At 37.0% G+C, this 21,225-nt stretch overlaps 1 protein-coding gene across 2 annotated transcripts; it reads right to left on the minus strand.

Moving 5' to 3' along the window:
- Positions 1-1,455: 1,455 nt before the first annotated feature.
- On the minus strand, positions 1,456-19,340 carry LOC111918601 (THO complex subunit 2). 2 transcript variants are annotated; one of them, XM_023914246.3, is made up of 32 exons: positions 19,052-19,336; positions 18,843-18,968; positions 18,007-18,048; positions 15,631-15,690; positions 15,454-15,516; positions 15,166-15,246; positions 14,441-14,512; positions 14,325-14,372; positions 14,178-14,246; positions 13,956-14,089; positions 13,637-13,712; positions 13,225-13,418; positions 12,522-12,602; positions 12,183-12,381; positions 11,854-12,084; positions 11,683-11,763; positions 11,486-11,605; positions 11,331-11,390; positions 10,555-10,682; positions 7,723-7,819; positions 7,508-7,636; positions 7,069-7,172; positions 6,696-6,876; positions 6,206-6,387; positions 5,223-5,829; positions 5,045-5,149; positions 4,603-4,758; positions 4,442-4,522; positions 3,992-4,360; positions 2,986-3,918; positions 1,960-2,291; positions 1,456-1,780 (listed from the first exon to the last, which is right to left on the minus strand). In XM_023914246.3, exons 1-32 carry the CDS (start codon positions 19,184-19,186, stop codon positions 1,711-1,713), a joined length of 5,346 nt encoding a protein of 1,781 aa, XP_023770014.1. In that variant the 5' UTR covers positions 19,187-19,336; the 3' UTR covers positions 1,456-1,710. The 2 variants fall into 2 exon arrangements, with proteins under 2 accessions (XP_023770014.1, XP_023770015.1); XM_023914247.3 differs by lacking the exons at positions 1,456-1,780; positions 1,960-2,291 and having other exon boundaries at positions 3,699-3,908; positions 19,052-19,340.
- Between the last annotated feature and the right edge of the window lie 1,885 nt (positions 19,341-21,225).

Below are 21,225 nucleotides of genomic sequence, written 5' to 3' on the forward strand. Positions count from 1 at the left end.
GTTGGTAAAGCAACTCATTTACACGCGCACCGATGTTTTTCAGGCGAGACCATCATGAAATAAAAAAATGATCTTATTGACAAATCCATGTCTTACTCCATAACTTTGAGGGAAGAAGGGAACAATAGGACAAAGGTTGACAAATCCATCTCCTTATTTTTCAGTAAAAAATAAAAATGGAGGACCAGCTTAATTAAAGAGCCCAATGCACAATAAATGCATGTTGGGATTTTGGTAAATTTGAACACTGTAATACTCCTTCCCTCCCACAATTATTGTCCGCAGACAAAAAAAAACACACAGATTAAGAAAACATTAATTACCACTAACCTTATTAAATGAAAAGATTTTACCCATTTGTTGCATTTAATTCCATTGTAGTTGCATTTAATTCCATGATAGTTTAACTAATAAATTGAAGGGTATTTTGGTAAAAGAAATATTTATTTTTAAAAGTAGGCTATTCTTTTGAGACAAACCAAAAAAAAAAAACATGGACTATTAATATGGAACAGAGAGAGTAGTATTTAGGTGGTTAGATGTTTATTGACTTGGGAAGTGTGTGGAAGCATGGCAATCGCTTGAGGTGAATACTTAACCGAACATCCCTAATATGAGTAAAGATGATTTTTATGACTTGAAATATATTAGTACCATCCATGCCAAGTGAAATACATACAATACGTAAACTTGTGGCATTTATGAAAATGATGTTTTATATAGTAATTTGCTTATGAATAAATAACTCAGATTTTACATATGATTTTTTTTTTCATGAAATGCATTTACTTGGGATGAGTATTGACTTGAGTGAGCAAGAAAACTCTGGGTATCTACGGTTATTTGATTCTTCAACATGTCTTATATTCTCGCGAATAATTATAGTTTCTTGAAACTTGTTGTGATGCCATGTCTAAACATATGCGGTATTTTCAATTTGTTTGTGATTTCTTTTCTTAACTATTTGGAATCATAATCCATGATCTCGCAACATTATGTGCAAAGTTGATGGTTGCTTTTTATTTTTCTAAAAACTATAGGCATATGGGATTAGAATTTAGAAGGCAGCATAAGTGGTGATTTTAGTGAAAGATATGCAAGGGCAGGGACTTTAAAGAAATCTTGCCGGTGCAAAAAGGTATTCTTAATCATCATTGTTGATATATATTTTTAGTTATTGTAGATGCTTAACTTAAAAAAATTAATATCGGATTCAAACCTCTTGGATGTTGAAAAAATTGAATACTCTGAAGTCTAAACTACTAGTAGGCCTAGCTCATACCTCTTGGATGTTGAAATATTTGATAGCCAATCAAGTAACAATAATAAGAAGAAAAAAATAGTCTAAAGTCTAAACTGCTAGTAGGCCTAGCCAAGCTGATATAAATAGGTTGGATTGGCACCCGCACGGCACCTAAGAGGTAACATGACACAATCAGCATTGGCATTGGGTGATCAAGTCAAAACTAAAAGCTTGTAGCACGAAATAGAATTTAGGATACAAATGTACATAAGTACAGAAAAAAGTGTTAATTAAGTTTCTAGTGTGAAGCCGAAATATGGAACCTGCTCTAGAGAATCTATTATCATACAGAAAGTGACAAAGAAACAATCAGCCTCTGATAAAAGTAAAACCAAACACATAATACATGGTGGCAGAATGTGCCAAAAAAAAATTCAGCAGAAAGACATGAGGAGGGGAGTTATTAACTATTTGCGGTGCCTTCTCTTCGGTTCAAGCCTCTTGCTTTTTTCATCTTCCCATTCTCTGTCATACATTCTGAAGAGGGCATTGGTTAAGGAGATGTCTATATATATCTTTGAGGGAGGGCATTCTCTCTCTTGCACAAACAAGAGAAAGAGATGTGTTGGGTTGTAATTTTTTTGTGTCAAATGCAATGCAATAGTGAAGTTTTTGAAGATAGAAATAAATAAATAAATAAATAAAATGAAGGATACGGGCGAGATGAAGTCGTCTTTGGGGGTACATCTTTTCCATGCATAGTATTAATACGGCTTTGGCTTTGGCTTTGGCTTGGTTCTTCCATGTAGACCTGGCGTGGAAGAGCAGCTGTTGCTTTTCGGTCACCTCCCCTACCATCCCTTTCCCTATCCCTATCCCTGTCATATGGAGCTGGTGCCATGTTCATATTCAGGGGAGGAGCTGCTGACACCGGAGAGTACTCACTGCCCTCTGACTGATGATCTCGTTTCAGTTTCCGCCTTTTTGAAGCATTCGGGTCCACCTCCTCTTTCATCACATTACCCTTTTCCCGATCTCCATCCTCAATCTACTTTCACAAATCCCAACTTTTATTTTCTTATCATATCATTTGGTACATACTTCCACTCAGCTCAACCAGTTTCAATTTCTCATAATAGCAATACTTCCTTTTTTTTATTTATCCAAACCACAACCTACTTTCACCATCTTATTATAAACTCATTTTTTTCAAGAAAAGGTTGGTTAAATTACAAAAAACCACAATGCATTTTCATCACAATCACTACTACTAATTTACTAGTGGCTATATCAACAACCAAAAAAAACAGTTAAATAAATGGCTAATATGATATCAAACCCTGGTACCTTACAAGTTACAAGGGCAAAAGTGTAATAACTTAATCACTATAAAAAATATTCAAGTGTTTAGAAAAATTATCCAGTTTTGAAATACAGAAAAAGCACAATGTTACAAATTTAGGCACCAAACTGTTACTAATTTATGTAACCATAATACTTTTTTTAACCAAAAAACATTACTTTCCAATTAGATGGTTACATAACATGCTGAAATCTAAATCAATAGAAAAATAATAACAGTTGAACTGCGATGGTGAAAGTATGTTGTAGTTTGTCCCGGCAAGAAATGGTTTATTTAGATGGTCAATGGTTTAATCAAAATAGTCAAGTGACTGAGTAAATGAACAGAACAGTGAAAGCAGTAGAGGATGTATTTTGGCTTAAAGTAAAACAGGAAGTACCTTTTCACGTTCATCTCGCTTTTTATCTCGAATGTCTTCCTCTCTTCTTCGTTTATCGTCTTGAGAAACGAAAACATTCTCCTCAGATCGTCTGCGTTCCCTGTCATCATGTTTTGGAGACAACCTCTGTGAATGTGAATGTGAATGTCTGGGTGTTGTCCCAAACCTTCTATCACCATCTTCATCTTTTTTATTTGTAGTTGTTACGGACTGGAGCAGCACATGATGTTGTGGCGGAAAAGGTGGCGGCGGTGGCAAACTGGTGCCACGAACACGGTCATCAGCATGCACCTGAATATCGTTATAGCGAAGTTTACTTCTTTCATCCTTATTACTTCTATCAACCGACCGCTCTCTGCTGTATCTTTCCATTGACCGATCTCTTGACTTTTCAATCGCATCCTCTGAGCGATCGAATCTTTCTCTCTCTCTTTCTCTTTCTCTTTCTCGGGAATGGTATTCGCGGTCCACGAATCTTTCATCTTTGGCCAAGGGCTTATCGGTAACTTTATCATAATCAAGAGGAGGAAGTGGGTGATGCTTCTCTTTCTCAAGTGCTCTATCCGGCTCCAAATCATGTACCTCTTTGCGGCGCTTAATAGCAGCGGACCGGTCTTGTTCTCCGCTTGGGCTGGTTCTCTTTGTGGGTTTATCGTTAGATTTCGAGGAGGCAAAAACAGTATCAGTCCGTGGAGAATGAGAGGGTCGAGATGAGGACCGTTTTTGGGCATCCATGATGGCTTCCGTAGATTCCTCTTTTATAAGAGAGTTTCTTAATTCGGGCAGCTCAGTGTTACACCCTTTTTCGTCTCGCTCAGATACTCCTGATGTTCTACCAATACCTTTGGGTTTACTATCGTTTTTTACAACATCCTGCTTTGGTTGCTTTGATACAGATGTGCCACCCACTGACCTCTTCGCTGCTGATCTCCCCTGCGACATACATGTCAAAACAAGAAAGGCAGAGTGAAATGAAATGTTCTCAGAGTTTATTATATATACAAACCTCAGAGTCTACAGCTGTCTTGGCAGGACCTTTTGAAGAGTTCTCCTCCAAAACTCTATTATTCCCAGAATCATCCGTCTTGGAAGCATCTGAGCCATTACTTAGGGAACCACCTTTTACTTTGTCATACTTATTATTATGTGTCACACTTTCATGTTTACTTTCCCAAGGTTTTGGTCTTGATGTTGATGTGGTCTCTCTGATAGAAGAATCATGATGCTGACTTCTACTACCAGTTGCTGCTTCAATTGGAGCCATGTTAAGGCCAGTAGTACTTGTCACAGGAGCAGCAGCATATACAGATTTTGAAGCTACTGGCTTCAAATCAAGGTACCCCATACCAAATTCTTCTTCTGTAACCCATGAAGGCTGTGTAACCAACCATGCAGTATCAACAGAATGTATACACATACACATACACATGTAAAAAAGAAAATAACATCACATCACCTTTCGAGCAGCCAAGGCTGCAGCAACACCAGTAGCCAACACCTTTAGGTCTTCTCTTTCGTCACTTTTAAGTTTAGCTACCTGATAGAGTTGTTATATAAGTATGTATGGTGTTAAATAATCTGAACGGCCTAAGATGTAACACGTTGACTAGCATTTACCCTTTTCTCAAGGTTGATCCCACTTTTTCTAGTAACGGGGAAAACATTTGAGACTTTTGTAAGCAAAATAAGAGCATTTCGAATCTCCATGTACTCTACAGATTCCAAGCACTGAATCAGTAATCTTGTGATCCTTTGACTCCATTTCCAGTGTACCTTTCAGAACAGCCACAGCAGTAAAAGAACACATTCAGATTTCAGAGATAGATTACAATGACTGGATTATATCTATAGGTGCACATCAACCAGGCCCAAAGGTCAAAGTCCTAGAGTTCAAAATGAAGGACTGAGGGAGATTCCAGACCAATTATTATCTGTCCAATTCAAGATAACAATAGCATGAGAAGTAGATGTATTATGTGTTGAGCAAGAAGGTGTTTGATGAGAGAGAAGCTACAGGATTCAAATAGTAAGAAACATAACATAAGTGATTCCAACTCACCTTAATGAATTGGCTATACGTGACACGCTGGCTGTTTGGGTATCTATAATAGACAGCGAATCCAGGCATGTTTCCGCACTCACGTTCATATATGGATTCATCACTCTGTACAAGAAAATGAAATCATATAGGGAGGGAGGGAGGGAGGGAGGCGTATATAGTTGAAAAAGTTGTTTACCTTCCAATAATAGGCTGTCTTGAGAGTCTCAAACAGAAATCTACCAAGCCGACCGACCTCATATTCAGTGCAACAGCATATCATGGGTTGTAATGTTTTACATATGAGAACATCAATATGGTTGACCGTGTTAAAAAAAGGTGTGCCCAGGGAGTGAAGGGTGTTGACAAACATTGCACAATATACAGCATCAGGCATGCTAAACGTACACCTTGGAAATATACAGCGTTGAAGGAACTCCATGTTGATTTTTAAAGTATCGGGGCAACAACTCAACCATTTATCTTTCTCACGACCCAAACGTCTACGAACAGAGGCAACGTTTTCTTCGTGTTTCTGGAGTTCACTGGTTAGCCTATCCAAAGATTCTTGTATTCTTTCTTTGTCTTTCTTCCGTTTGGTGATTGCTGAATTCGAATTATCGGAAAGCTCTTCCAAAGCTTTGAGAGCAGCATGTTGTTTGGCTATCTCCGACTCGTAACGACTTCTAGGAACATAAAGATCGTACAGGGTTAGACCCCAAAAGGTAGCATATAGATCAGGTGAGAGACTGTTCCAAGCTTTACAAGGCAACACTGTTCTAACGGTATCAAGAAGATCTGACCACCTGCCACCAACCAACGTCCCAAATATTAATGCACAAAACCCACTCATCAAACTTGGATAGATCAGATGGTATCATTAAGCTTTAGGGATTAGTATGAGGATTCATCTGTTCCATCCAACTCTCTACTGCACAAACATCAAAGATAACAACATATTTGCTAGTTTTTTTTTTTTTTTTTTGTGTGTGTACTTGTACAACTTGCTCTAGAGATTTAAGCAACTCCACGAGTTACAGTTACGAATTTATTAGAAAATTTGAAAGAACTTTATTAGCAACTTCAATGACGATGATGATACTTGATCTCAACCTTCTATTATTCTACAAGTTGCGATTGGTTGTAAGCAAATTCGAAAAACAGAAGTTATAGAAACATTACATTATGGTTTTCCGGGGAGGACCAAGATCAAGTATAAGTTTTCCAGAGATATCTGTGACTTCATTCTCTTTCCCTGCAGCTAGATTGCTTGTCATTTCATCACAATCTAAAGGCCAAAGAACATCAGATGTACTCTGACATCTGAAGAGCCTCATCACAGGCCGATAAATTAAGAACGCAACCTGGATAACAACCAAGGAAGAAAATTAGAATTGAATGCAAAGCGTAGTAACGTACTTCATTGATTTGTTTAGCATCCTACTTTCATGTCTGTTATTACAGCATTGTACTTAGAAATATCTACCCAATTACAGCAATGTCATCCAAATACAGAGCAATTTTCAAAGCTATAAATGGGATAGATTTGCCAAAATATGTTTTAATAAGATAAAAGTTGAAAGTACAATGTTATAAATGGGTAGATTTTTTTAAGTAGGACGCCTTGATAAGCAAAAAGATGGGAATATAATGAACAGAAGTAAAAGGAAACCTCAGGTTCAAGGTGGTATGAGTGTATTAGATCATGAAGATCTGGAACCAGCTGAGCATACGAGGTTATAGGAGTCATTGCACCACATAAGAACTCCACGTATTGCAGAAGGGACCCATGACACCTGTCTAACTGTTCACAGACCATCTTAATGTGAGGAGAGTCAGCCTCGATCACAACCCTGCACAGCAGACACTCATTTGAGTCTTTCTTTTTCATTTGTTTGTACAGAAAACAAAAAAATAAATACAAGTGAAAATTTTTATTAAGAAAACAATGAAAAACATCACTTGTCCACCAGCCATCTCTGATGGTGATAAGTTCAACTCACATAAAATGGTATAATAATAAATAACAACATAGACAGACTTACACGGCACGATGCTGAGCAATAAGTAGCAAAAGTGGAATTGCCAGCTTCGGCTCATCCTTTGGAAGCAATGAATCACGTAGCCTGTTGGTGGATTTGATTAGAGCCTGCAAATTATCCAACTTCAATATTAAACAAGGATGGAAGGATTGATAGATTTCAAGTTTGGGACATTATTGTTGAATGTTGATGCTAAAAAAGAAAAGTGCATATCATCAGGTTTACAATTTCTAGCTTCTCTTACAAAAATTTGTCAACTGATGGTTGTAATCACTTGCCAAACATCACTTTATATCCAGTTTACATATATATAAATAATAAGCAAGAAACAAAACTTTTGTCAACTGACACCCATATTTTGATGCTACATTCCCATATAATTATATTTGATATTTAATTTAGCCAACCCAACGTAAATGTGTTGTGGTTTAAATGCACCTACCTTATTGTTGCGGGTTGCCCCAAAAGAAGTAGCCTGATAACGAAGTGTCTCACTTCCTGCCATAGCATCCAACTGCTCTTCAGTCATGTTCTCTGTGTACTGGACATTAGCCATTTGCTGGATAAGTTCCTGCATCAAAGGTAAAATGTGTTGCAGTCAACAAGAACCTCAAAAAGACAAAAACAATGAAAAGCATAACTAACTAATACTAATACCTGCAGGAGAACAAGCTCGATCCCACTGCCCTTTTTCAACTGATTTACAAGGTACTGGAATAGACCCCTGAGCTCCATTGATGGGTACTTCTTACACCTGAAAAAAAGTAACAAAAACTACATCAAATTAGCATAAGCACGCATTTCGTGATCCTTGGTTAAATAACTTATCAACTGACACAAAAAGTCATGGCTGTATCCAAATTGCCAGTGTGGCTTCATGGTGACTATTGACTTGTCATCCTTACGACACGAGTCGTTTCACTATATGCTATTTATGTGTAAACGTATATAATACCATTACTTACACACACACACACACACACATTAACCATCAAGTAGAGAAGATATTTGGTATTACATACCACCAAAATTTGTAGGCACTCAAATAAAAACAAAGTAATACTTGATGCTTACTTTTAGAAACTAAAACACACAAAAGATCAACTCTAATACTTACAGCCATGAATCTGAGATTTAAAACACAAGCACATAACAACCATGTTTCTTAATCATAATCTAGAGTTAACCGTCACAATATTAGAGGGGAATTTTTCCAAATTGAAAGCATGTTCCAATGATGACTTGCACTGTTGCACAAAAAAAAAAGTGTGTGATGCCTTTATTTAGGTACCTGAGTTCAGCTCTACAGAAGAAAATAAACAAAATAAAATAGAAAAACACATACTTTTATAATTCCACTAAATAAAAGAACAAAATACACCCCAATATTTTTTTAAGACTTAACTGAAATAAGTATAGAGCCCTTCTATGCCCCTAAAAAGTTAACCACCTTTATATAAATGATCAACATTCGTTAACACATAAAAAAAAAAGGTAAAAAAACTATTAAAAAAAACAGCTCAAAATAAAGAGGAATAAAGAAGATAATGCATGCTAAATAAATAAAACTACAATGCACAAAAAGTTATGGAATAGCTTATTTGTGAGTACATTTCCATTTACAGTTGTACAGAAATAGTTATATGAATTCAACAAGGAAAAAAAAGGAATCCATCCAAACCGATTGGGTTTGGGAATCCAATAAAAGATTGATCGGGCACATGTACTGGTTGATGGACCACTTGTTTTATTGGGAAGGGAGTATACTTTTCAAGTCATGTTATTCTATAGCCACACAACATGATATCATAAAGAACACAATTATACAATTGACATATCAAACAAAGGAGGTGTATATGTTAATTTCATATCTTCATGCAACAACATATGGTGACAACAATTTACAAGTTAGTGCAACAATGTGCAAAAGAAAATTATAAAAAAGAAAAAAGTTGAGCATTTTCTTCTAGCAACAAAGCAGGACTCTTGTGAGAGTAGAACAAATACCACCATTTGATGTACCTGAGGTGTGACTACCGGATTATGAAGTACAAGAATACACATAACATGCCAAGCCTCTCATAATATTCCCATTCATCATATGAAAGAGCTGAGCAGCATCAAATCGTCAAGAGCTTTGGTAGATGAAGCTTAATAATAGTTTAGCATTCAGACTCATCATCTACCTTCAACTGCAGTGCAGGTGGTATATAGGAATGTCTTTTTTTTTTAGTATATTATGCCATGCATTGCAAAGTTACTTGTTCAGCATTTCTGAATTTATCAAAAGGCCGTCAATAAACCAACCACACTCCTGACTGAAGGAACTAAAGGAAATCACCAGGCTGAAATTCCGTTGCTCTAATAGAATACAAGTAAGATATCCCTGTATCAGTATGTATGCAGTAAGAAGGTGAGAATCCTTACTGCTAGGACAGGGCATCACCTTCCTTGCTCTGGGAGCACTATGATTTATGTGTTGGTGGGGGTTGCCTATATCTTTCTTAGTACAAGTGGGAATGTGGGGCAATAAAGTTGGTTTTTGGGGGGTGAAACTTATGTTAATATTGTAACTCCAGTCCAACCAATAAGAGAAGAGCAGAGATTCAGCTAACACCCAGCAAGTAAACATTTGAAAACAGGTAGGAGTCCCAATTACTGACCAGACCACCAGTCTTCAGAGCGAAACTTCAACACCCACCAGTTAGAAACTTAGCATGAATGACAAGTGATTTCATTCATACTTATGCAAGATTGCAAACCCCAACAACAACAACAACAAGATCAGTCGCAGAAAAATTTCCCCTTCTTCACTTGTAGCCAACACAAAAATAACTACTAAATGGTCTTGAAGTAGTCAGTCGTTTTCTAGAACTACAAAATCTTGAAAGTAGTGTATTCCCAGCCCACAAGCACAAGAAAGAAATTCTATACAACTTCATCTGCTCTCTCACACTAGAAGATCTAGGTTCCACCAAGACAGATCCCTCTTTTGAAACCGATACAAAGAACAAAGCACGCCACGGTCTTTAGGGTTTAGACTACTTCTCAATTGGCAGCTCCAACAGACACCAATATATACACTAATATGCTCATCAACTGATATCATTCATGGAAGTTCTCAAGTCATGCTTTTGCAACCATGCTCATGCTGATGACCCCACCCGGTCGGATAAAGATTCCCATGAACACTAAACACAAGGACACTTGATATTGGTAAAAACTTAGCACAAGCACTAAACCAAATCAGGAAAATTCACTAGGATACAACTATGAAGAAAAAGAGAGGTTTCTGTTTGTCAATCACTTACTTAGTCACAAGGTACAGACATGACACACTCTAAAAAATAATGAGTTAATTAATATATACCAGTACAACATGGAAGGCACAAGGTCATGCATGATTAGCAGCAGCACATAAAGGTCTAGAAGCATAGATAAAAAAAAAGAGGCAGCAAGATGAAGTAGAAAGGAGAAAAGATTACTTACAAATGACCCCAAAATGATGCCAAAGACTGAAGCCAGTCTGATAAGTTTAGGCCATCATCTTTTAGCTTTTCACGGCCCCCTTGTACAAGCCGTTCGATTACAACATATTCCAAAATATCATACTCAAGCTGTAGAGAAAACCACCACAATTCAATTCCTTTTCAAATATCACATGCGATAAGAGAATCTTAAACATCCATCCTAGGCATCAACAGAGCAAAATCACCACCAGTCCACCACATGGTATCTGGTGGCATGCACAAATATCATATGTACTATGGCTATGCTACTGTAAAAAATCAAACAATTATCTCCACGAGAACATGATGCTTCAACAGGAAGATTTTGATACCGAATACCAGTCAGCAAAATACATAAGGCATTCACACATTTCAATCTACTGATCAACTAGGAAAGCATCCTGATATACATGTTACAAATTGCCAGGAATAATAGCCTGTTTTAGACAGCTACCTATAATACACTACTAGGGTGACCATGCAAGAAAATCCTTACTAATAGGTATTAATAACCATTGAATAATGCTTTTCAAAAAATACGCAATGGGACAAATTATCCCACAGCTACTATAATAATCCACTAAAATTACATACTAGACACCAGTGTTAGTTGTTCTGGATTGGAAATCATGCACCTATTATAAGTTACTTATAGCCACTTGTAGAAAACAAAATGGAGGTAAATAATCCTACTTTCCTCATGAGACGGCATTTATGCAAAGCACACAAGAGACCAATTATACACAGAGTACAGACCTGTGTCAAATATTTGAATGCATCTACAACTGGAGCAATCATATCCCTGTATGCCTCTATCTGTAAGTTAGAGTAACAATGATAATATTATCTTCTACAACACAGAAATGGATACTTAATGCCTGCCAAGTAAACCTCATGAACACAATGGGTACCTGGTGCACAATTGTTCTAAGTACAGTCATGGGATTCGCATGAGCTAATTTTGCCACCATTCTTCCAAGCTGTTTTAGATTTTCCTTTGCAAGCCGTTTCAAGATCCGTCTAGTGTCCAACTGTATTTGCAGATTAATCTAGAATGATCAAAGGAAGAAGGGACAATGAATCAAGTTTAATAATGTAGAACCTTTACCTTTGCTGTCTGTTTAGCAGAGAGAACCATGGGGCTGGCCTCATCATCCTTTTCCCATTCACCATATAAACGATACCTTGCCTAACATCACATCAGATGTTAAGATTCTTCTTCTTAAATATTTTACTGCTTGAAACTGAATACAATAATAATAATAATAATAATGCCAACCTCATATGGTAGGAGACTCAGTACAGCCCATATCTCCTGTCCAACAGCAGGATTTGCTGGTATTAACTGTAGTGAAGGAAGTAGACATGCACCAAGCGCTTCCTCAAGGTTCAATCTAGCTTCTTTTAGGTGGAGGCGGGGAGTTCGATTTCCACTAACACCGCCTTCCAAATCACCAGAATTCACACTCTTCAATGCACAAAGATAATAACCTCTCAACACTCGGCATATCTAATCACCATACAACAACAGATGCTCAGCCTCATCAAATCATTTGGATAAATCTTATACCAATGTTGGAATATCTTGAAAATATAAAAAGGCAAAACCTTCTGTAGAAGCAATGTATCACGATGAAGATAAGGTCCCACACAAGTAAGCATCTCAAATAGCTCTTTAGGGATATCAATGAATGATCTTTTACTGGAGTTGCTTTCTGTCTCCACGAGATCAGTAACCCCCTCCGGAATTTGAAGCTGTCGTTGACGGACAAGTTCATAAGCAGGAGAAATCGTTTTCTCGATAAGCCTGCAAATGTATCCACATGAAGCACATTCCATACCAAAATCCAAAATACAGTAAGCAATGCCATTTCAAATTTATATATATATATATATATATATATATATATATATATATAGATCTTAATTCAAGGATATCAAATTTACCTAAACAGTCCATCACAAATCCGAATATGTTCAACCGGATTGAGAGGCAAGAGACGACGGAATAGGATATTGGCATGATACCTGTAAAATGATAACCAAGGTAACCAACAAACCAAACCAAAGCACAGGATCAATGATAATTGATAATCATCAGTTTACCATGCAAAAAAGAGTACAAGTGGGGGCCAACCCAAAAGGAAGTTATTTCTTTGTGTTCTCATTACTGACTAATATGATATGGACAAGCATTAGAGGATTCTTACAGTACATCATGCAGTGCATATCATAAAACTTATCCCAGTGACATTAAATGTATAGAGAACATAATTTCATTTCATATGGAAATAAATACATATACTGAAATTTTCCATCTTGTGTCTATGGAATCTGTTACTATTGAATATATCGATTAAGTTCTATGCCAAGTACTAAGTACTTATGGTTCTTTACATGGACATATCCCTCTAAATGGGGCAATAGATGGAACTGGATCATAAAAAAGTAATAATTGATGCATATAATCAACTAGATTATCCCGACATCTAGTGGGGCACGGAAATACTGTATTATTAAATACGCATATATCACGAAAGAGTCATAAGGTGCAAAGATGAATAGGCTAGCAAACTAAATCAAACAATGCTAAATGCACATGAAAAAATTAATAGAAGAAAATAAAAAGATGAAACTACAAAAGGTTTACCAGTCATCCACAAAAAGGAAACCAATAAGCAAGCCCAAAGTTTGACTTTTTTCAAGCTCTGAAGAGCGTTCTGTAACAGCCTCACTTTCCATATCTAGAGCAGCAAAAAGATCTACAGTTACGTCTCCTTGTTTTTCATCATCCATGAGATCCTTTCCTGTAGCAGCGAGGTTGATTTTGCCAATTTTATTGGCCTATGCATCACAACAGAACATCAGAAAAACAAATCCATATCAACACGTCGCAACATAGTAATAGTAGGGAATGCAAAAGAACAAACATGAAATGTGTGTGTGTGTGTGTGTGTGTGTATATATATATGCTGCAGTCCAAAATCTTGTAAGCAATAGCCCAAATCCAATCCCATACAGAAGCAACTACGGAAATGTAAAAGTTGTTTGAATTTATTTACCTCATCAAGTCGCTTTGCTGAAAAAACATTATAATGCTCAAATGCTTCATCGTCATTGGGAAGTAGGTGTGCATATCTGAATCAAAAAAGGAAGTCCAAGTCCATCAAGAGAAGTGGCTTCAAAATATCAAGTAAAACAGCTTCATTCAAGTACCAAGCAACACATCTATCCGATAAAAATGGTTGTAGAGATAAAAAGAAAAGCAAAGCTTCTTCCATAACCAACCGAATAAGTCCCCATTATTATCCTAGGTGAAACCATAGGATTCTTAAGGAAACAAATTTATTGAAAGCAAAAACTGAATGAATGAATACTCACATGCTATCAAGATCAAGAAATTCTTTTTTAACCAGTATTGCAGTAAGCTGATAGAGCCCAAAGGGTACGGTACTATTTACTTCCAAACGCTGATAATATTGGAACTTGAACCCAAGAATTTGTGAAGCATTAGACTGCAAGAAACATCCAGAACAGAAGAGATTGGATAATGTACAATTAGCCTTTCAGACAAAGGCATGCATATTTAAGTCTGTGTTGTACCTTGGGGAAAATAGGGATCAGGTTCAAGAAGACATTGTTATCCGGCTGAAGTTCGAAACACTCCAATACCTAAACCAGCAAGTACAGTCAAGTGCCTCGTTTATTGCAACTTCAATCAAGACAACCAGAAAGAAAAGGGTAACTTACAATGTCAAACACTCGGTTTGGATCCAAATTGAAGTGCCCGATTAACGACTGCAAAGAATCAATTAGTGAAAAAGAACAAAGTAGGAAGTCAGAATGTTTTTTAGTAGATGTCAAACCTTGATTATGCCAACCGTTGCTGCTGATGTATTTTCAGAACAAACTTCAGAACCTTGACAAAGAAGGGTAACCTACAATTTGAGAGCAACTAACAAAATAAGGAACACCAATCATGCATGGAGTAGATGACTACAAAAAAGAATGGAAGATAAAGTGTTTCCCCTTTCAAGCGGTTAACCACATACACCGAAGTAGGCTCTAAATTATAACTGTTTTCCCTCCCAATCCACATATAACTTATAAGCATCAAAGCTAAACAAAGTTAACTTTTGTTAAATTGTGCAACAAATATATCATGTATTAAAGTATGGTTTCTCCAATAGGTTCTCTTCCCCTCAGTTAGATCATGGGTGTGTTTTGCTCCACCCCTTTTACAGTTCACACATGTTTTTTTATACAATGTTCAAGAAAATTTGCTTCATCAGATTATAAAATGCTAGAATATGATCTATTTTCTTAAACCAGGAAAACTCTTTCCCCAAGGGAATTGCAACCCTTGGGAAGGATTTCAATGCAAGAAACTTAAAAGTAGGAATTCAGGACTAAGCTACATAAGCTATGATTGATTGATCATATACCCTTTTAGATCATTAAATATCAATGTCAAGATAAAATAGACCAAATATTAATGCTGACATCACTAAAGATGAGATGCAAGCAGAATGTCAAACTCAAAACAGAACCAGTTGAAACTGAAAGTCTCCTTAGAGTAGACGAATGATACCAGCTTGGCATAGCCTTCGCTTTCTTCTCGAAGAAGGTTGAATTTGGTTTGTTGATAAAGAAGACGAGTGTTAACCCTGACCTGTAAACAAGAACACATAAACATCAACAGAAGGAGAAATTTGTGCCGGTATCAAATACAAAATACCATCAATAGGTTTTTAGCAACCCAACTACTGGAAGGAACTATATTTATAAAGACTTGAACACAAGGGGCAGATACAGCTGATCGTAAAATTTGTAAATCCAATATAGAGAACTCACTGATAAAGGTAACTTTCAAACCTACCTCTTTTGACTTCAAATCAGTGGCCTTTATCTTAATCATCTCTGAATCCCATAGAAATTCTTCCTGTAAACTCCCAATCAAGTGGTTTACTCACTCTTAGTGCTCCGAAAACATGGAATAATTAAGTTACAATGTACTTTTTAGCAGTGTCTATCAATGATGAAAACTATAAATTACCTCACACCGTTCATGGAACAGCCTCAAAGGGACCACAGAATGTTCCACCATCCACTTTGCCTAAGAGAACACAAAACCATGTCACTTGCATATAATGCCTAAGTGGGAATGCATTGAAAATGAGAAAAAACATGAACATCTATCATAACCTTGTAATGATGAGATATTAATAATGTTTGGTTACAGGAACTGATTAAAGACCACATGCTAAGTTCTATGTGATCGGGTACATGTATGTCAGCCACTAAAGCTTCGGTTAATAATTTGTTTTAACCTCTCTTTGTAGTGTAAAGAATAAGAATATCATAATACGCATTCTTAGGTCCAGCTACAACAGTTAAGAGTAAATCAAATATGCTGCTGATTTGTATTATTAGAACATTGGAATGTACACGGGCATTAAGAGGCATCTGCTTAACAACCTTTCTAACCTACCACCTAATTTTCCATTGGTCTAGTTTTCTTTCATCCTGCATCACATGCAGCTGCACAGCTTGCCCAGAAAAGAATTGTGATGCATACATGAACAATTCAATTTAAGCCAGCAAAAGACCACCCCCCAGCTGCACAGGAGTAACCCCTTTTACGTCAGACTACATTGAAAACAAATCCCATAGGTCCTCTTTAGGCATCTCACGTGACCTTGTACATATAAGATCAAGTACAACACACACACACACACTCAATTTGAATGAAGATGGTGTTTACACTCGCATGAAATTACAACAGAATGTTTCAACGGGGATATGGTTGCCCTAAATCAATGAGGGAAAAGAAGAAATATAAAGTTCATCTTCTTAAGCTAGAAAACATGTACACCTAAGTAGAAAGACAGGCAATCAGAGAGAAACAGTGAGCATGTATATATACTAACACATACATATTGTATGGAAGCATTTTGTGCGTGGGTCAAAAGGGGGGTAGAGGCACCTTATTATCTTCGATAACCAAGAGAGAGAGAGAGAGAGAGAGAGAGAGAGAAGAAGAAGAAGAAGAAGAAACGATGCATGAGACCCACATAGATCTCATGCCATACAACTCTAGTTGGTAGCTATTTAGCTAACAAGATCCATGTCTTCCATATTGATTATGAGATATATGGTAAGCCTTAAATACCATTTTGCCAATATTTGAGTAATGCATCTCAGTGTGCTGAGATTTATAACCATATGAAGTTAAAAAAATACTAAAAGTGTGTAACAAAACAAGAATTCACCCTTGGTGCTAATCAATATTTTGAAAGAAAAAGAGGTTCTTGGGAAATTAAAGAACAAAGGTTTCTAACTCTATAGAAAGCTCATAGCAACAACCCCAAGTTCAGCCAAATGCTCAATTTTTACACGGATAATATGTAGAAAAGCTCAATATTGGTCTACTTATTCTAATATTCAAACACAACAACGAAATAACAATATTGTTTATAGAGGATGAACCTTAGTTCTATATCCAGAAGATAAATAAAACTTGAAGACAAAAATAAGTTTAATCAAATAACCATTCTTTATGTAATTTACCCAATTCTATCCATTTTACCCAATGGCAAATCAAATTAAAGTTTAAACCCAACTAGCGTGTTAACAAAATATCTCTATACCTAAGTTTGACATTCCCTCTTGTTCTAGCAAAGATAACATATTGGCTGTAGCATGCCTATCTAAGAGACATCAAAGGGTCCATAAAATTGGCCATTCTATACTTAAAGAAATCGATACAATTCCACATTATCTATGTTCAACTTCGGTCAAAGTACTCCTTTACCATCCATTATCCAATTTGATAGTAATCTACCTCTAAATCATTAACCATTGCACTGATACATGTCACTTCTTGCCAGAGGTGTCCCAAGACTAAAGTGGAGAGAAGCTCAATATTTTTGACCTATAATGTTTATTTTTCCTTCCAACTTTAGTTGGTTGCTGAATGTTGATCATTGCAAACCTGTTTGGCCATTCTTCAACCACTTCTTGTTGTGCTAAAATCATCATAACTTGCATAAACTATGTATAACACATTAATATGCACATAACATATCTCTATTGTAAATGAATATGATTTGTATGTATTCGTTATCATACATATCATCATTCTTATCTTATAGACTATATAGGCTCTAGATCAAAAGAGACCTTGAGACATATGGCAACGACTTAATTAGAAACTCAAGTACATGAATTCATAGTCTCACAAACGCCATAATCATGTCTGACTGTGAATTAGAATTGTGTAGTGAGCTTCAAAGGAAGAAATGTAAATTAATCATAGAACATCTCCTACCAAAAAATCATGTTTAGATTACAAAACATATAGGAAAATAGTGCCTTGAAAGATAACCAAAGCATTTATCACACCAATAAATCAAGCGAAATGAATACTGACCAATTTAACCAGACGAGCACGAGATTCCCCGGGCATTGTCAGCTGCAGAAAAAGGCCCAATGCTAACTATCAGTTAAGATAACACTACAACATACTAAAATGAGATTATTTATTTGCAATCAGCTGCATAAACACACATACATACATACATAAAGTGATCACAACATTTGATTGTAGACAACTCTCCAGCCAAACCTAGGATTAGGGAACACCGAAGGAATCCCTAAATACTACTTAAGTGCATAAAACTTTTCGTCTTCTTACAAGATTTGACCAGCAAAAAGGGCTTAGCGCAATTAAACAGGTCCTCGTGCACCTTGGATCAAAAGCACATAGCCAGCCCCATTTGCCAAGTTCATAGAACAAAACAGATTATACTCTAGGAAGGCCCCTTTTTACTCATCCGGATTTCCCTTTCATATAGGTGCTCGAGAAAGAAGATTGGATTCTTAGGTTCATTGGGCCAAAATTCAAATAGATGTAGTATTATTATATATCATAGATGATTTTATTTAAGTTCGTATTACTTGCCTATTTTAAAAGAAGAATAGCTAAACGTCCACTTTTAAGTAAAACTTCATATGGAGTTTGGTACCAGTTTACCACCAATGTGATCTGTTCCTAATATTTGGTATAAACAAACAATTAACTTATAAAAAGTTAGAAAACATATCAACTTCAATATTGAATAGTTGTGTGTGTGGCCCATAGACATGAAGCCTGGCTCATCTTTCAAAACAAAAGAAGCAAGTTTTTGGATTGCCCTTAACTCAAGAAACCTAAATACCTGATACAAGATTCTAATATTGAAGGTACTAAATTTATGAGTCACTCACGTCTTGAGCCATTTGCGAGACAATATCAGCTAAATTTGATGACACTTCTTCGTCAGAAATTCGGTCAGAAAACTCAACCAACTCCAGTGCTGGTTTACACCTGTGAACCGGTAGCTCTCCTCTAACCTAACAATCAGAAACAAACACAAACATATTTACGATACGTGATAAGATAAAACTATTTACATGGCATAAATATGAGCACTTACGATATTCCAACAAAGTTCATAAAGATATCTAATAACCGGTGCCGGAGCAGGTGGTTTAAAGCTAGTGCTTCCATTCTTCCACTCACGAATACAATCTTCGGTGACGTATTTACAGTCCAGCGCCGGGAGAGACATGAATGAAGAAGAAACCAGATTAAAACCCTAGAATTGTTGTGTTTGATTCGGGATTACTATGTCTAGGCTTTTCAATTCATCGGGCTAGGGGTTTTGAAGTCTGCTATTTCCAGGTTTTCCCTTTTTTGTTGATTCAAAGAAATGCAAATAATATGGAGCCCATCAAACCCGTAGGTGCCCTATTACCCAATAAAACGCTATTGTTATTTTTGTTATTAAACATTAGAAATATACTGGTTTGTCAAATGTAAATGCTAGCTTAAAATAGAAAGTGAGAAAGCGGGTAACAGATAGCGGAAAGTGGGTAACTTCTAGCTAGAAGTGTAGTTTTATTTATTATATGAATGTTTAACAAAAGTAGCTAAAAAAATTTGAAATATGTAATATATATATATATATATATATATATATATATAGGCTTAGGTTATTATATATTCTAAATAATTATTATGTGAATGTATAAATGATTGTGGGCCAATCATTTTATTTATTTTAAAAAAGTGTTTAATACATATTATTGAATTAAATATAATTGAAAATATCATATAAATAAATGATTGTCGCCCACACTCCGCTAGCTGGGAGATACGGGCCTCGCCCACACTCTGCTATCTGAGAGATACGGGCCTCGCCCACACTCCACTGTCAGAGAGATACGGGCCTCGTCCACACTCAGCTGCTAAACCATAACATACAAGTATCACACAGACAACAAGTATAAACAATTCTATCATACTGGCATATATCATAATCAAACTCAACCATGAGATACGGGCTCTGCCCACACTCCAACACTAACATATCGTCTATACGGGCCGGCCTTGGTGCCTTAAACCCGTTACTACTTAGGGATGTCAAAAAGTCTCGTGGGTCCCCGTCCCGTTTGGGGGAATTTTTTTTAAAAAATCGGGGGCGGGGGAAAGGTTAACCCCCGTTTTAATTTCGGGGGCGGGGGTGGGGGTAGGCAATCCCGCCCCGAAACCCCCATGGGGTCCCCGTTAATAAATTGCACATATATTTGCATATCTTAATTATATAAATACAATAAACAATAACATGATTTTGAGCTTCCAAAATTCATCAAAAACATATTTTTAAGTTGTTAGTATAATGTTTTTAAGATGCCATAACTTTTTTATTTTTAACATGTAAGATTCTGCTATATATAATTATTTGTTACTTAAAAAAAATAACTTCTTTTAGCCTAACTAATAACTTCTTTTATCCCAAAACAAGGCAGCCTGAAATCAATCGGGGGCGGGGGTAATAAAGGGGATTCGGGGGCGGGGGCGGGGGTAGGAAGACTTAAAATTTCGGGGGCGGGGGCGGGGACGGGGGGAACAGGAAAATTCCGGGGCGGGGCGGGGGATGCACTCCCCGTCCCGTTTGCCCCCGTTGACATCCCTATTACAACTGGAAGGAAACTCACCTCTAAAAGTAGTACCGAAAGTCTGACTGCTAGACGTCTGGCTGCTGCACCGGTAATCCCCCGGCTACAGATCCATAAACATAGATTAGCCACTCATAACTACCCTTAGGTCAATTGACTGACCCACCCCTGGTCCAAGGTCAACTCCTCGGTCAAAGTCAACTTCCAGTTGACTGGACTCGCCGAGTCGTGGCACAGACTCGTCGAGTCCTTCTCCTACTAACCCGGTCCTACTCGCCAAGCCCCTCTTCCCACTCACTGAGTTACCCGTAACTCACTACTCGGGACTATAGAACCGACTCGTAATCCGACTCGCCGAGTCCAAGAACAACTCGCCGAGTCCCCATGAGCAGATCTCTCACTCGCTTCCAAATCCTCACCAGAGCATCCCTTAAGAGGATTTGGGGTTCTGGGACCATTGCTACACGTTAAATTGCTAATTCCGCGTGCAGATACGAAGGGTTGGACCTTCAAAACTAAACCCCTCTTACTCAGTGAAAGTTCATATGACTCGCCGAGTTGAAGAACAACTCGTCGAGTTCCAGGCAATCTTCATAGGACTCGTCGAGTTGTTCATCCAACTCGCCGAGTTCCACTTTGGGACTCGCCG

This window comes from Lactuca sativa, chromosome 3 (genome assembly GCF_002870075.4).
Source record: "Lactuca sativa cultivar Salinas chromosome 3, Lsat_Salinas_v11, whole genome shotgun sequence".
Classification (NCBI taxonomy): domain Eukaryota; kingdom Viridiplantae; phylum Streptophyta; class Magnoliopsida; order Asterales; family Asteraceae; genus Lactuca; species Lactuca sativa.

Excerpts from the sequence above, each read along its gene's own strand:
- LOC111918601 (XM_023914246.3), bottom strand. The coding sequence starts at position 19,186 with ATGTCTCTCCCGGCGCTGGACTGTAAATACGTCACCGAAGATTGTATT. Across the intron at positions 12,382-12,521 it reads ATTTGTGATGGACTGTTTAG|GCTTATCGAGAAAACGATTT; the intron begins GTAAATTTGATA and ends ATACATTTGCAG. Across the intron at positions 4,523-4,602 it reads GGATCAACCTTGAGAAAAGG|GTAGCTAAACTTAAAAGTGA; the intron begins GTAAATGCTAGT and ends CAACTCTATCAG.